Source organism: Oryx dammah, unplaced genomic scaffold, assembly GCF_014754425.2.
Source record: "Oryx dammah isolate SB20612 unplaced genomic scaffold, SCBI_Odam_1.1 HiC_scaffold_28, whole genome shotgun sequence".
Taxonomy (NCBI): Eukaryota; Metazoa; Chordata; class Mammalia; order Artiodactyla; family Bovidae; genus Oryx; species Oryx dammah.
The window spans coordinates 75,907,624-75,923,696 of NW_024070212.1; the positions used below are offsets into that span (position 1 = coordinate 75,907,624).

The 16,073-nt window shown below is 39.1% G+C and overlaps 1 protein-coding gene across 1 annotated transcript in view; it reads right to left on the minus strand.

The window, feature by feature from the left end:
- Positions 1 to 15,436, minus strand: part of IL12RB2 (interleukin 12 receptor subunit beta 2) — a 71,907-nt gene extending 56,471 nt beyond the window's left edge. The window contains exons 1-6 of the mRNA XM_040231932.1: positions 15,409 to 15,436; positions 13,630 to 13,917; positions 9,094 to 9,208; positions 6,388 to 6,572; positions 5,041 to 5,183; positions 3,273 to 3,423 (exon numbers count right to left, since the gene is read on the minus strand). Of these exons, the coding sequence (XP_040087866.1) occupies positions 3,273 to 3,423; positions 5,041 to 5,183; positions 6,388 to 6,572; positions 9,094 to 9,208; positions 13,630 to 13,917; positions 15,409 to 15,436 (910 nt within the window). The remainder of the gene's footprint in view (positions 1 to 3,272; positions 3,424 to 5,040; positions 5,184 to 6,387; positions 6,573 to 9,093; positions 9,209 to 13,629; positions 13,918 to 15,408) is intronic.
- Positions 15,437 to 16,073: the final 637 nt, after the last annotated feature.

Sequence of the window (16,073 nt, forward strand, 5' to 3'; positions counted from 1 at the left end):
GGTACAAGCATGATATTTTCAAGTTTAGCTAATTTAGAAATCAGCAAACTATGGCCCATGGACCAAATCTGACTGGTTCCCTATTCCGTGTTTCGATATAGCCATACTAATGATAATAGCTTTCACATTTTTAGATGGTTGACAACCAATCAAAAGAAGAATCCTTTTTAGTGAGATAAAAATTTTATAAAATTCAAATTTCAGTGTGCAAAAATAAAATTTTGGATACAGCTTTGTCTATGTATTGCTAGACTGTCAATGGCTGCTTGCATGTGATAACAGCAAATTTTAATAGTTGTGACAAAGATCATAGGTCTGCAAAGCTGAAAATATTTATTATTTTCAGGCTTGGATCTTTATAGAAAATATTTGCTAACTCTTAAGCTAGACTTACCATCTTGCTTACTAACAGATGGTAAAATAACCTCTAGTATTTAATTGTTCACACCTAAACTATCCTAGCAATTGTTTAAAATCACAAGTGAATGAACAATTGTCTAGCTCCTCAGTGGGAAGATGGGCGACTGCAGCTATGTTTTTTTCTCTCTTTGGGGATCTCTCACCAATTACCTATGCCATCACCATGATGGAGGAGGACTCCTTTACTGCTCTGGCACTAGTATGAGCGTTTAACACTTCCTTTATTAACTGTCCACAGTCAAGTTTACCAAGACCAAACATACAAATAACACTTTGAAAAATGATGAAGAATGAATAGGCAGAAACACCTAATTATTAATATAGCTCTAAGGAATGGTTCATTCACCTTTATTTTGGAGTCTCCTCCTGGGTGCTCAAAATGATGAGGAAGCACTGTACCCCAATACTTGGGCATTTTCTCAGGCATGTGAAGACACTATGCAACCCAAACTCAAGATTGTTTTCCCACTAGAAGCAAAGTATGACTGCTCAGAAGCAAAATATGACTGCTCATTTCCCAGTATCAGGCCCACATTTGATGTATACTGATTGCTGGACTGTCTTCCTAAGCATAGGAATGTGATATGTTTCCTTCCACCCCTTACTTAGTGGTCATTTTTAAAGTGTTCTTCATGGAGGACTGTGACAAGAGTTTAATTTAATGATGGGGGAAGGGCCATATGGAGTGAATAATGCCTTCATTCTCTGCTGACATGCTATAAATAACTGCATCCAAACCACTAAGAGATAACATATTATGCTGTTTTGAGTAGCCAAGGCTGCAAAGGAAGAGCTCTATCATAATAACATTGCTCAGTTTTAGACAGTAATTAAAAATAAAAAAGCTTACTAGTATTTTTTTTTAAATGCCAAGTTACATTTGCATACACATCCCAAGGGTTAAAAGGAAGAAGTGTCAAAAAAAATTTCACACCTTTTAAGTTTACATCAGTTAGCGTTTCATACAGAAACTGATGACAGAAACAGTGGTAAGATGTGAAAACCATGAAGCTTAGAGTAAGAGAAAAGAGATCTTACAACAACCCACAGAAAGATCAAACACAGAAAAGGGAGATTCAGACAGAGCGGAAGTCAGCAGAGCTTGGTCAACGTGGCGTATATCAGAGCATGGGTTTCTCTCTTTGTGAATGCTTGTAACTACTCTGAATAAGCCAGCTTCCTTGGTTCAATTCATAACCATCTACAAGTTCATAAACACAACAAGTTGCTGCATTCGTTGTTATGGTGACGGTTCATTTTATAGGATATGAGAAAGTTACCATTCTGCCTTGATGGGTTTTTAATTCAACAGATAAACACTTGAAAAAAAAAAGAAAAAACTTTCACACATCTCTAAACAGGTCATTATCAAGTGTGAGTAAAAATGACAAGCATTTATGAGCCCAGTTTCCCTATTTTTATATTTTAGCTTAATGTGAAACAACTTAACTTCTCAGACTATATACTACCTTGGACTTGGACATAAAATGTGGCCTATTTCCAAGAATTTTATCTGTATTATGTATAAATTCTAATCCATAAGGCATTTTAAAAATGCATCACTTTGACATGTGTAACAAAAGGATAACAGGAGTTAGCTCTGGATTCTAAAACTAACACACATTTAAAGAGAGAATAGTGGCTCAACATTAAGAGATTATTACCATAAAATGAGAGGAAAAATTATAATCTGTTGAATGAATTCATTTATAAACATTTTTAGAGAAATGAAATTACTGTTAAGAAGAAAGGAAATATATAAAGTTATTCTATAATTTATATATTATTTATTTGATTAATAGTTTACATCCTTGAAAGTCATTCAGTGTCACCAGTTACCAAAAATCACTACTTTCTCACAGAAAATGAATGTAGTTTAGTCATGAGGCTAGTTTACATGCACAAATATCTGTAAGTTTCACAAATAAGCATTTAGCTTTTCTGACATTAATGGTTGAAAATCTCCAGATTATAAAGCAATAGATTACATACCGATTATTTTTCCTCTGAGACAAATTTAGACAAATTATGGAGTTGTATATTGTATCACTAACTGAGTGCTTTTGAAAACTAATACTCAAACAGCTATTTCTTATATCTCCAAAGATTTAGAAGAGGCATAAAGTTCATATAAACATTTTTGCTTTAAAAAAATATTTGATTTTACTTCAATAAAACTGTCTTCCCAGTAATTACCCAAAACAAAAAGCTTATCAGACTGAAAAATATATTTGACCTCCTCTCGATAGCTATGGGCAATCTATGGTACTCCTGTGAGCAGTGAGTATCAAAGTTTGAAGAAGTGCAGGGCTGTAATATTTGGAAAAGAGAGGATTGTTGGATGTTAAACTTTATTTTAAAATGTTATGTCTCCAGAGACTACCTTTTCCCAAGCTTTTAGTATGGCTTATAAAGGCCATATTAATTTTCATAGAACCCAAAAGGCAAGATGCATCAAGGTTTAATGATAAAGGAATGAAATTAATTACTAGTCATAGCTTTGTGGAATAAGAGAGAGTAACTGAGATAGTAAGTGAAACAGAAGTAAGAGATAAAATCAAACAGAGGCATAAAGCTTGTAAACCAATGTGATAATATATGACAAACAGGAGTAGGACTTAACTAATGTCAAAAATTTCCAAGCAATATAAACATATCTCCCTGGACAGCTTCAATACTTAAGCTGATGTGAAAATGAGCTTGTTAATTAATGCACTATGTTTTGATTTAGTATCAGTATTTTAGAGTCTATTCTAAGGAAATTATTACATCTTCCTCTCTCTCTCTCTTATCTTTCATCCCTTCTATCCACCCCTCCTTCCCCGCCCCTCCGCCTTTTTTTAGACACATACCTTCTTCTGGTGTTTGTGTTCGCAAAGATTCACTCCAATCACTCCAACTACCTTTATAAAGATGTAGCTTAGAGGAAATCTGAAATTCATATTCAGTAAAGGGTTTCAAATCCAGCAAGTCATGTCTTCCTTTGGCATTTGTGGCATTAACCTTGAAACCAACAGGATTTTTTTAAGTGCCTGTTAATACTAAATTAATTAAAATAAAGGTAAGAAAACCAAACTAGATAACCCTTTTTACTTTTCAAATCTGTCATTCAATGAGAAGAAATATAATGACTGGGTTACTGAATACATACAATGTTCATCTGAAACAATAGTGTCTCATTAGAAACACAAAGACAAAAAAATTTGTGGATCTAACCCATCTATATAGATTCCAAGGGGGATCCAGAAAACAGCTGTAAAACAAGTAAAGACTGAAAACTACTTGTTTTCAAAAAGGCCTTGAAAAAGTTTGTTTCTAACTAGATATTATTTTTTATTTGACCACAATTAGAATGCAATGAATGTTTTAACACAGACATAAAACTGGCTCCAAACAGAAAATTTTAATTATATAAGAAAATTATTAAATGGCATGCTGCAGTCCTTGGGGTTGCAAAGAGTCGGACACGACTTAATGACTGAACAACAACAATATATAAACATTTAACTATTATACCTTTCTATATGTGGAACTAGGGCTCCCTGGTGGCTCAGATGGTGAAGAATCCACCTGAGTTTGGTCCCTTGGTCAGAAAGATCCTCTGGAGAAGGGAATGGCAACCCACTCCAGTATTACTGCCTGGAGAATTCCACGGACTAAGGAGCCTGGTGGGCTACACTCCACAGGGTCCAAAGAGTTAGACATAACTGAGCGACGAATATTTGAATAGGATAAAAGTCATTCAGTCGTGTCCGACTCTTTGTGACCCCATGGAATAGTCATGGAATTCTTCTATCTGGAACTGATCCTTTGTTATTATTATAGGCACTATAATCCTGGAAATACCAAAATACTGGAAAGAATCATAATCCTACATTTTTATTGTAAAAATTTAATGTTCAATATTACATCAAAGTATAAAGTTTTATCTTTGGAATATTCAATTTAGATACGCCTCTGAACATTCCCTAATATTTCTTTTTCCAATAGGTTAAAAAATTACTAAAATGTGAGACTTTCATGGTGGTGTAATGACTAAGACTCTGTGCTCCCAGTGCAGGGGGCCTGAGTTCCATCCCTGGTCAGGGAACTAGATCCCGCATGTGGAAACTAAAACCCAGTGCAGCCAACTAAATATATAAATAATTTAAAAGAAATTACTAGAAAGTAATAATGGAAATAATAATGGGGTAGGGATTAGAACAACAAGGAAAAACAAATCATTTACTAGAAATAAATCACAGAAAATTAGTGTGGGTTTACAGAAGCTTATGGCTTAAAAAATTTCAGCATCAGTGATCAAATTTTAGGATATTTGTTTTCATTGTTTTCTTTTTTTTGACACATGGTTTATAGGATTTTAGTTTCCCCACCAGGAATCAAACCTGGACCCTTGGCAGTGAGTGTATGGAGTCCTAACCACTGGACTGCCAGGGAATTCCCTAACATACTTCTCAACAAACAGAAGTGTAAATGATTCACTGATATGTCTCACATGTATATGTGTACTTTTGGGGTAAACATTCTTAACCTCTGTATTTTGCTGGTATGAAAATAGACATCTGGGCGGTCCTACTAAGAATTTCTCCCTGGTTTCCCCTTCACCCTAGAGACCATTACCATATTCCAGGATCTGCTGTTAATGGGCCGATATCTGAGTCGATTGAGCAGCACCAGTCCCTCATCTCTCCACAGAAGGGTACACCTGTTCACGGAAGCATTTACAAATTTGATTCTGATGTCCCACGGAGGAAGAGGCCTCACTGGTAACCAAGACAAACAAAAAAGTGTGATTCAAGCTCCACGGCTGGAAATTGTCTTATAATTACATGAGCTATAAAGAGTTGAACAAGTCTCATTTCTAAAATGTACAGCCGCCAACTTGTTGAAACAGACAAGAGAGGAGTCCCTGGCTTTTAGAAGAAAGAAAAAATTGGATTGACTTCTAAATCATTAAAGTAATTCCCTTTAACCCACCTCATTTTTATACAGATAAACAACCATAAGCATCATTGATAATTTGGATTTCATTTAATTCAATGACTTAAAGAAAACCAATGTGCCAAACCCAAGAGTTTCAATGGCTGAGAAGGTAGGGGTGTGGCTAGTGATGATCACATCAGAAGGAGAAGAAATCTTGGTAGGAAAAGCCATAGGTAAGAGACTCAGAAACAGAGGAATAGAAGAGAAGAGGGAAAGAAGGTGACTAGAGATGAATGGTCAATGTAAAGAGAAGGAAGGCAAAATGGGCAAAATTGTGATAGCAAATATAGCAGATGCTAACATATATCACTGTACTGTACAGTGTATATGAGTGCAATGAGATGCTTTGGGAAGACAGAAAAGAGCAACGTGGTGTGAGGCCAGAACTTCAGGCAGGTCAGAAGCTCAGTGTTACCTGGGAATGCCTGAAATTCAACTGGGCCAATTACATTTGCTCAGAAATGTGCTGGGACTGGCTAACTCCAGCTCCCAAGCTGATGAGAGGGGTGAAGGTAAGTGTTCTCTGAGGAAGATGCATTTGGTACATTGATACACTTTATTTATGCACCTGGCTGCTTCATCCCTGCAGGTCCACACACAGCTTTATCTTAGAACAATGGAGTAGCTGTGACCCTGAAAAGACACCTCCACCATGAAGGGCTTACACTGAGCTTCTTAAACAACCTCACATGACCCTCACTCGGAAAGTATCACTGGCAGCCTATGCCTTCATGGGATCTGAAACCAGTGGGCTCTTATTTCTCCAACACAGAGAATAATGTCACATATTCCATTTTGTACAACCATGTCTCTCGCTAGAGACCTACATCCTTTTGCTTACATCAAAGATACATCTATCCTTTGTCAATGCTTACTGGCCACTCTCCACGAAACACTCTCCCTTTTGAAACCACCATACAAGTGATTCTAAAAATAATGTTCACAAGCTAAGATCAACACCTAAAAAAGTGAAATTATACGTACCTATGTCCAACAATGTGAATGAGGATGGAAATGAAGAAGCACTCCCAAGACTATTGATAGCAGTAACCTTGACTGTGTAACTAGATTCAAGTGATTCAGGGGTTAGGTTAATTCCAAGGTCCAAATGATCACAATAGTGATCATTACATTGCTTTTGCCACGTTAAATTTTTTGGTCCATTTAACCTGTAAATGAAAGATGCTTGTGTTTAGCAAGACAATTTATGTGCTATTGCCTCCTTTTAGCACAAAGGAACAAAATGTTCAAGTATCAAAAATTCTTGACATGTTTTATTAGGGGTTATACTATGGGAATATTTGTATTCTGCAGTCATAGGACCACAGTTCACCCCTCTTTTTTTATTTTTGGATAGGACTGAAATGCTTGATATTTGTATGGATGAGTAATGATCTCTACACTGCGTGCATGCGTGCCCAGTTGCTTCAGTCATCTCCAACTTTTCGTGACTCCACGGACTGCAGCCTGCCAGGCTCCTCTGTCCATGAGATTTTCCCAGCAAAAATACTAGAGTGGACGTTTACTCCTTGGAAGAAAAGTTATGACCAACCTAGATAGTATATTCAAAAGCAGAGATATTACCTTGCTGACTAAGGTCTGTCTAGTCAAGGCTATGGTTTTTCCAGTGGTCATGTATGGATGTGAGAGTTGGACTGTGAAGAAGGCTGAGCACCGAAGAGTTGATGTGCTTGAACTGTGGTGTTGGAGAAGACTCTTGAGAGTCCCTTGGACTATACGGAGATCCAACCAGTCCATTCTGAAGGAGATCAACCCTGGGATTTCTTTGGAAGGAATGATGCTAAAGCTGAAGCTCCAGTACTTTGGACATGCAAAGAGTTGACTCATTGGAAAAGACTCTGATGCTGGGAGGGATTGGGGGCAGGAGGAGAAGGGGACGACCGAGGATGAGATGGCTGGATGGCATCATGGACTCGATGGACATGAGTCTGAGTGAACTCCGGGAGTTGGTGATGGACAGGGAGGCCTGGCATGCTGCGGTTCATGGGGTTGCAGAGTCGGACACGACTGAGCGACTGAACTGAACTGAACTGGGTTGCCATTTCCTCCTCCAGGGGATCTTCCTGACCCAGGTATCAAACCTGCCTCTCCTGCATTGCAGGCGAATTCTTTTTTTTTTTTTTAATTTATTTTTGTTTGTGTTGGGTCCTCGTGACTGCATGCAGACTTTCTCTAGTTATAGTGAGTGAGGGCTACTGTTTGTTGCAGTGTGCAGGCTTCTCATTGCAGTGGCTTCTCTTGTTGCAGAGCACAGGCTCTAGGGTGTGCGGCTTCCATAGCTGCGGCATGTGGCCTCAGTAGTTGCAACTCATGGGCCCTAGAGCACAAACTCAACAGTTGTACCACATGGGCTTAGTTGCTCTGAGTCATGTGGGATCTTCCTGGACCAGGGATCGAACCTGTGTCTCTGGCACTGGCAGGCAGATTCTGTCCCCACTGAGCCATCAGGAAAGCCTTGAATCCCTAAATCGTGGCTGACCTCTTCACTCCTTGGGGCAGAATCAATCGTCCAGAGGATCCATGGCCACCTTGGCATTTACTTCACAGAAGTGCCAGATCCAAAGCACAGATCAGAACTCTAGGCCCCACTTCCTTTCCCCTATCTCCTCCTCACTTAGTCACAGCCCTACCAGCTAGATCTCTGGATGGGATTACAGACTTAATTCCAAGGGAAGGAATTTCCCAGACTCTTTCTTTTTGTAAACTCTCAGGTCAGATTGTTGCTGTTGTTCACTCACTAAGTCGTGTCCAACTATTTGTGACCCCATGGACTGAAGCATGCCAGGCTTTCCTGTCCTTTACTATCTCCCAGAGTCTGCTCAAACTCATGTCCATTGAGTCGGTGATACCATCCAACCATATCACCCTCTGTCACCCCCTTCTCCTTCTGTCTCAATCTTTCCCAGCATCAGGGTATTTTCTAATGAGTTGGCTCTTCGCATCAGGTGGCCAAAGTATTGGAGTTTCAGCTTTAGCATCAGTCCTTCCAATGAATATTCAGGACTAATTTCCTTTAGGATTGACTGGCTTGATCTCCTCGCTGTCCAAGGGACTCTCAAGAGTCTTCTCCAGCACCACAATTCAAAAGCATCAAGTCTTTAGTGCTCCACCTTCTTTATGGTCCAACTGTCACATCTGTACATGACTACTGAAAAAATCATAGCTTTGACAATGTGGATCTTTGTTGGCAAAGTGATGTCTCTGCTTTTTCATACGTTTTATAGGTTGGTCATAGCTTTTCTTCCAAGGAGCAAGTGTCTTTTAAAAGGTGCTTTAAAAAGAAAGTCCTCCAGGGCTAGTGGAAAGCTACCACAAAAAAAGAGTCTATTTATAAACCATGACCCAAGATTCTGCAACTGCAAAAGAGAGAAGTTTAACCCTAGAGAGAAGCCAGTTTAACCCTATACAGCAGGGAAGAACATCCATAACGTGGGCCTTGGATGCCCTGAAGAGATCTCTGAGTCAGTCCTCAGGCCTAAGACATAAGTTCTCACACTTTAGATAAATGAACCAGTTTTACTTGATGAACACTAGAATTATTTTTTTAAGTATCTAAGTATCTGGAGATGTTTACTGCTTCTTCTCTCAGTAAAACTAGCACTGTTAGATACTTCTAGATGTCATATAAGAGAAGACCTACCAAAAAGCTGCAAATATAGTCTTACTCACTGTAAAGTATATGCAGTATACAGGTGAGTATCTCGTCCTCTGTCCCAGGTACAGGTCACAGTTCCACGTTCTCCCTTCTGTATACAAGATAAGTTTCGAGGCTGTTCTGGAACAACTTTTTTAAAAAAAGAATAGAACTACCTATTTTAATCAGCACACATATGATATTTCAATTACATTATTGTTATTTGCCAACAAGATAACAATACTTCCCCTATGTCTCCCATACCCAGATGAGCTGGGAGCTATTTCAAATCCCATCAACTTCAAATGTGCCTCCTAGGTATGAATTTGTTCTAATAACAATTGTGATAATAATGGATATGGATCAAACACTTACTATATGCCAAGTCTATACTAAGTATTTTATGAGTGATTATTCTCAATTGGACATTATAGCAGCTACATCAAGTACATACTATTATTATCTTCATTTTATCAAAGAGGACACTGACAGATGAAGTATCTTGCCCAACATTACAAAACTATGAAGCGGTGGAATCAGGGCTCCAGCCCAGGAGTGGCTGACTTGAGTTCAAGCCTTTCACCATCATATTCTACTATTTTCCTTGACAAGTGTCAGTGCTAGTTCCAATACCCTGGGTGATGATGAGTTTACATTTTTAGAATGAAGTTCATTCAAATATTAGAAACTTATAAAAATTAGGATCTTTCTTTCTCCATTGACTTGAAATTTATTGCCAAGGCACATCTATCCATTGGCCCTAGTCATGTCTTCCTGGGATGTACCACCAAAATCTAATTTCTGCAGCATCACCTGAAACACTTAATGAATATTTATAAATTACTTCTTTATGTACACAGACGTTGAAAGCCTTCCATGGACCAGGCAGTATTAGGTGTGGAAATGCAAAGTGTACAAGGTATGCATGGCTCCTTCTGTCATAAGGTGTGTATTTTTAAATGAAGCCACTTCATAGTCAAAGACAGAACTTTAACCCCACTGCTACTCTTACTTGCAGTAGTACATGGTAGCATCAATTTCTGTCTGTCTAGGGTGGGAGCTTCTGCATTAAATCAAGTCACATCTTGACATTTCTCACTGCCAGTTATAGGCCAAGCCGGTGATTGCTGGTCCACCTGCTTTCCAGCTTCCAAAACTTTGTTGCTGTGTCTCCCTTCCCATTCTTTTTGTCCTTTAGGGTTTGTGCCTCTAGAAAACTTTCTTTACTGCATCTTGGCTTAATTTCAGGGGGAATGAAAGTAAATACATGTACACAAACCACCATCATTTCTCTAGTGCTTCATAGGGTCTTTGATGACCAAATGAGATAGAGATAATATACCTGACACTTTTGCATAATGAAAAAGTTAGTCTCACTTTCACCTTTACTCCTAAAAGTTTGCAGAGCATCTCATTTTAAAGACCATAGCTTTTACTCAAAATCAAAGCAACTTATTAAATGTGAGTTCCCTGGACCATGAAATGAAGGTGTCTACTTCAGGTTGGGACATGGTTTGGCCAGAGACTGTCTGTCCCAGGATAAACCAGACCTAATTCTCTTCAATATAAATGTATATAATAGCTGAAGCTAAGAAAAAGTCAGAAATCAAAGCCTCTGAAGTGAAAATCGTTTACCATGTAATTATTATTTGTATTGTCATGTGTATTCTTATTAGTTTTTAAAGCCCTACTAACTATATGAAATAAAAAGTATTAAATAGCGTTCAGAAATATCAATAGCTAAGCATATTTTGAAAACAACTAAGCAAGAATCTACTGTCTTTCATTTATTTCCTAGGTTGTCCAAATAAGTTGTGGCCCAATCCTCTGAGGTTAAGTAGAGCCCTGGTTGTTTAGTTATTGCACAACCTGGACGAGCTCTGAGCAGCAGAGCAGCGCAAGCCCAGGAGGGGGCCAGAAAGAAGAGGCTTCAAGGCCATCTACCCATTCCCAATCCTGAAGAACCAGTCACTTTTATGACAGGTCTACTTGGGGTATGCAATGTTACTCTGGACTACCACTTATCACAAAAGAGAAAATGGACTGCTCAATCCATCACCAGATAGAATTAAACTCACTGCACCAGGTGAAACCAACATTCATTGTGTCTTTTCTTGGAATGACTTGTCATACTCAGAAAAAGATGTTGCTTCCAGTCAGTTCTTTACCTCAAAGGTGCTAAACTTGTTCAAAGAGCAGCCATTTGATGGTGTGGTTATCACCTGAGCACGCTGCACAAGCAACATTCCAGCATCGCTGCCCAACTGAGCTACACCGGGGCAGACGTGCCTTACCATCTCCATAGATCTCCTGACGCTATCAGTTGCCACAGGTGCGTGCACAACCTCTGGATGAATGGGGCTGTGGCACTCCCACGCATCTGAGCAAGGACAGGAAATGGAATGGAATGGCTTAAGCACATCTGCAAAGATACTGACTTCCAAGGCCATTGTTAGCTCCCTAAAAAACTTGGAACTGACATCACAGAGCTGAGAATGTCTGAGACCAATATAATATGTTGGTCTATAAGACGGTGAATTACCCGGAGAAAATAGTCAGGTGTTTGGAAGATAAGGGAGGTGAGGACAAATGGTGTTCTTAAGAAAAAATTTCATTTTGCCTATAAGCAATACTTTATTTCCTCTCAAGCAAAACATGCTCAGCCATTCAGCATCCTGTATACATGAAGAAAAGAATAAAACCGGTGGAACTGCAGACCTAGCGCTCATCACTTGAGTGCCTCCTGTGTTCCTGGTACTAGATTAAGCACTTTGCATCCAAGGTATCATCTAATCACCACAACCATCTTAGGAGGTAGGTGTTAGTATCTTCATCACACAGATGGAGAAACTGAGACTGAGAGAACTAAAACTAAGAGTCCACTGCTAATGGCTGGGTTGGGATTCAAAGCCCATGCTCCTTTTACTACATCACAGGCTGTCAGAACTGAGTGTACATAACCCATCAGAGGAGTCCCTGAGCTGGAAGAGGGGTATGAGACCTAGTTTATGCCTCCACACCCCCAATAATTTGCTTAGATATGCTTGGTATTCTGCTCAATGCTTGTGGTGGCCCTCTAGGAATTACTGCCTGGCACCAACCATGTCCTTACAGATCAGGGATCCTCAGTCTCCAGGATCTAATGCCTGATGCTCGGAGGTGGAGCTGATGTAATAATAATAGAAATAAAGTGCATAGTAAATACAATGTTTTTGAATCATCCTGAAACCAGCACCCTACCATGGTCTGTGAAAAAACTGTCCTCCGTGAAACTGGCCCCTGGCGTCAAAAAGGTTGGGGGCTGCTGTTACAGGTCACAGAGAAGAGGCTCCTATCTTTCCTGATAAGTTGCAATGAGCTCTGTACCACTCTCGTTATGACAGGGACCCTGTCCGTGCATCTTAGTCAGCCAGCCTGCAGCAGCAATTCCTCCGACTCTCCACACACCTCTCACCTGCCAGTTTGGAGTTTCCCGGGAACCACAGAGGCACAGCGTGCCCTAGGATGGCTCAGGGCCTTTGCGTGCTCACTGGCTTGCAGGGCTGGGCCTTCAAGGCTGCGGACTGCAAGCTGCAGGAAGGTGTGCTGCTGGTTCACCCTATGCACTGTGGCTCAGGTTGCAGACGCCAACTCTGACATCTTAGTTCTTACCCCTGGAGATGGTGTGGAGAGACTCATAGTGCAAGCTAGCAGTGCGGGGGAGTTGGTGCTCTGTGGGTGAACTTTGACCTACACCAGACAGTTCTCTCTTTCACCTGTCACTCTATTGCCATATGTTCTTTCTGGGGATGTCCCTAGTTACCAAGCAACCAGCTGTATCTTCTGGTGATGCCGTGGCCAAGTCAGTAACTTAAGCACCTCATGTTTGCTCCACTTTTTCCCTGATTCACTCCCTCACTCTTGCTTCCCTGGAACCGGACATCTCCTCTCCCACTCTGAAGTCTTAGCACATCAGTTTAGTCTCAGGCAGTTTTCTAGAAAACCCAGGGAAAGATACTAAGTATGATGATCGTTCTCTCTTAACGTCTGCTCAGTATGATAATCAGTGGTCAGGAGTGAAGTGGATGGAAGAATTATTATTATTTTTTTTTACATTAAGTCAGAGAGGGGAGAAGTGTTCAGCCTTGGGTATCAGCCTGGACTGCACAAGTCGAAAGACATCTTCTTTTTAGGAGGCTGTGGCTTTGAACAAACTCTTGTAAGTCAAGAAGGCACATAGATTCAGATGCAGAAAGCCTTTTTCCTGATTTTGGAGTCCAAAGGCAACAGATAAATGGTCTTAATGGCCAAAAAGAGGAGAGAAAGAGAGAGAGGGGGGAGGGGAAGGATAGAAAGGAGAGGGGAGAAGAGGAAAGGTGAGGAGAGGAGAGGAAAGAGGAGATTTACTAAATGAGATCCCAATTCTATTGATTTCTGGACTTAATACATTGAGGTGCTCATGTTACTAGGAAGATTAAATATATCCTGAAGTGGGAGAAGAAAGAACACTGTCCTCTACTTGGATTTCTGCTTAATACATGCCAAATACCAGAAGATCACCAGTCTTTAGGAACTCAGGATGGACTGCTCACCACCGACGGAGATCTCTGCCCCACATATTCGAATCTCGTCACGGCTGCTGGAGGCCAGCTTGCAGACGAACAGGGTTGTACCCAGGGGAAGACCTGTGACTTGAAAACTGAGGGAGTGACCATGCTGAACACAAATTCTTCTGTCGAACTTGTAGAGGATTAACTTGTTAAAACTGGAGGATGGCAAGCAGCCTTGTTTGGGCTTCAAAGAGCAGGAAATGTTGACAGCTGATCCTAACGAAATGACATGGGAAGGGTGCACAGTCACATCCCCTCTCTTGCACACATCTGCAGCAAGATACAAATGCAAAAGATGAGTCGGCACATAAGAAACCTATATCAGTTGGAGGGTCTGTGTAAATTTCCCAAAGCTGGATAAAGCAAACCCTATCAAATCATGGAAATACACACAAGCTATGTTGCTCTGGCTCTATTGGTGAAGCACAGTGAGGAGAGAAGGCAACTATTTTAAAGTCTAACTGTATCTGAATTAAAGTATACATCCTTTTCAAAACAGTAATACTACAACCAGAACTATAAATAGGAAAGTGGTGAGAAAATAGGGTTGGAAGAACATTATATGCTTAATATAATATGCATCATATTATATGCAAATTATTCAACAAACTACAAAAAGTACTTCCCAGAATAAATCACATTTGTTTCCCTGCCCATTTATGATTTATAACACTTACTTCAATACTCATACCAAAATGATTAAAAAGCTATCACAAATGCCTAAAAGGCTACTACAAATGTTAAAGGGCACATTTGGGAATAATCCCCTCTCTTGCTATATTAGGGGTATAAAGTATGTGTAATCCCTAGCATTATTTTATAATAAAATATTTAGGGGCTCTGGTATGTTTGTAGTTGGAATCAGGGATGGAAATTAGGTCTTACCATGGTATTCCTCCAAGATGTAAGACCCTAGGTAGGATGAACCACTCCCAATACAGCTAATACAAAAGTACACAAAAGTATTTTTCTTTTAAAAAGAGTTCTCCATATTATTTTCCTTATGCCAGATCCCACAATAAACTCTTAAAGAGAGATCATTCTTACTCTCCAGGTGGTTCTATATATGTAAATACAACAGTGAATCGCAAATTAGCAGTTTTTGGTAGTATTCAGTAACTGCTGATGAAAAAAAAACCCTTATAGATTCACCCTGAATTTTTAGATATGATATAAAGCCTCCACTGAAAGTATTTTTTTGTTAATTGTAAAATTGCTTGGATAAACTACCATAAACAAATTGGTAAAAGTTATTTAAGTCAAATAAAGGAAATATTAAATATTTATTTTAAATGAAAAGTTTCCATTTTTATTTTCAGAAATAATCTCTTTCTCTCTCTTACTTTTATGTTTGTTTTTTGTTTCTTTGATCCTAATGGGTTAGAAAGTAAAAAATAAGATGCCAATAAGAAAAGGAAAGAAAATGACAGCCATTATTTTCTCTTTTTAGCAGAGCTGAATCCATCCATGAGTACTCTTTGTTAAAATTCATTCATGATTGTTAAAACACCCATTCATGATTCCTAGCCTGGTTACCTAGTCACTTTCTTAAGAGGAAAAGATATCACTGGAGTTTCAATCATTAATATAATGAAATAAAATACATATTAGTAACATACTTAGAACCAAACTTATCCACTTAAACTTGACAGATTACCTTAAAAAGACCAACTATCAGAACATTTACTGCAAATGCATATTTCATCTGTGAGAATTTAAACCAAAAATTCCTCCACAGATTAGATTACAGAAATATCTTACCTATTTTTGCCTTAACTAACAGCAACATGATGATAAAAATAAGTGCCAGTGAACACCCGCTAACTGTATGTGCCATGAACAGTCAATTCTGGAATACACCTCTGTATGTTTCCTTGTAAAAGAAGACAAATTCATTCATGTTAAATACATTCAGAAAATACTACAACCAAAACAATTCAGAGGGCTTAAAATGCTCCTTTAATTTTCTCTGTATTGTTAAGAGACTTAAAAAAAATGATGTTTAAAACCAATAAACTAAAAATCTTAGCCACCTCTAACTGCCATGTCATTTAAGCTTCTTGGGGTCAGCAAAGAGTAAGCGAAGAGATCTGACCTATGGAGTCCTTTAGAACTGGGTTTAAATACTTTGAGCCAATGGGCAAGTTACTTAATCTTCTGAGATTCAGTCTCACACAAAGATTTTTTCCTTCCAAACAAGTCTGCGTCATCATAGTCAAATGTACTAGTGTTAAAATTCCAAGAGTAGTGAGAATTTCTGATCTAGTCATGTGCTCCTGGAAGTGACAGGAGATTAAAATGTGGTTCATAACCACTACTACCTCCCACACTCCAGAACTCAGTAAAAGACTGATTTCCTTGGCAGTAAGAAAAGAATTCCAAGGGTTCCAAGGGGGCTGTTGGGGGTCTTCATAAGTTCATTTTTA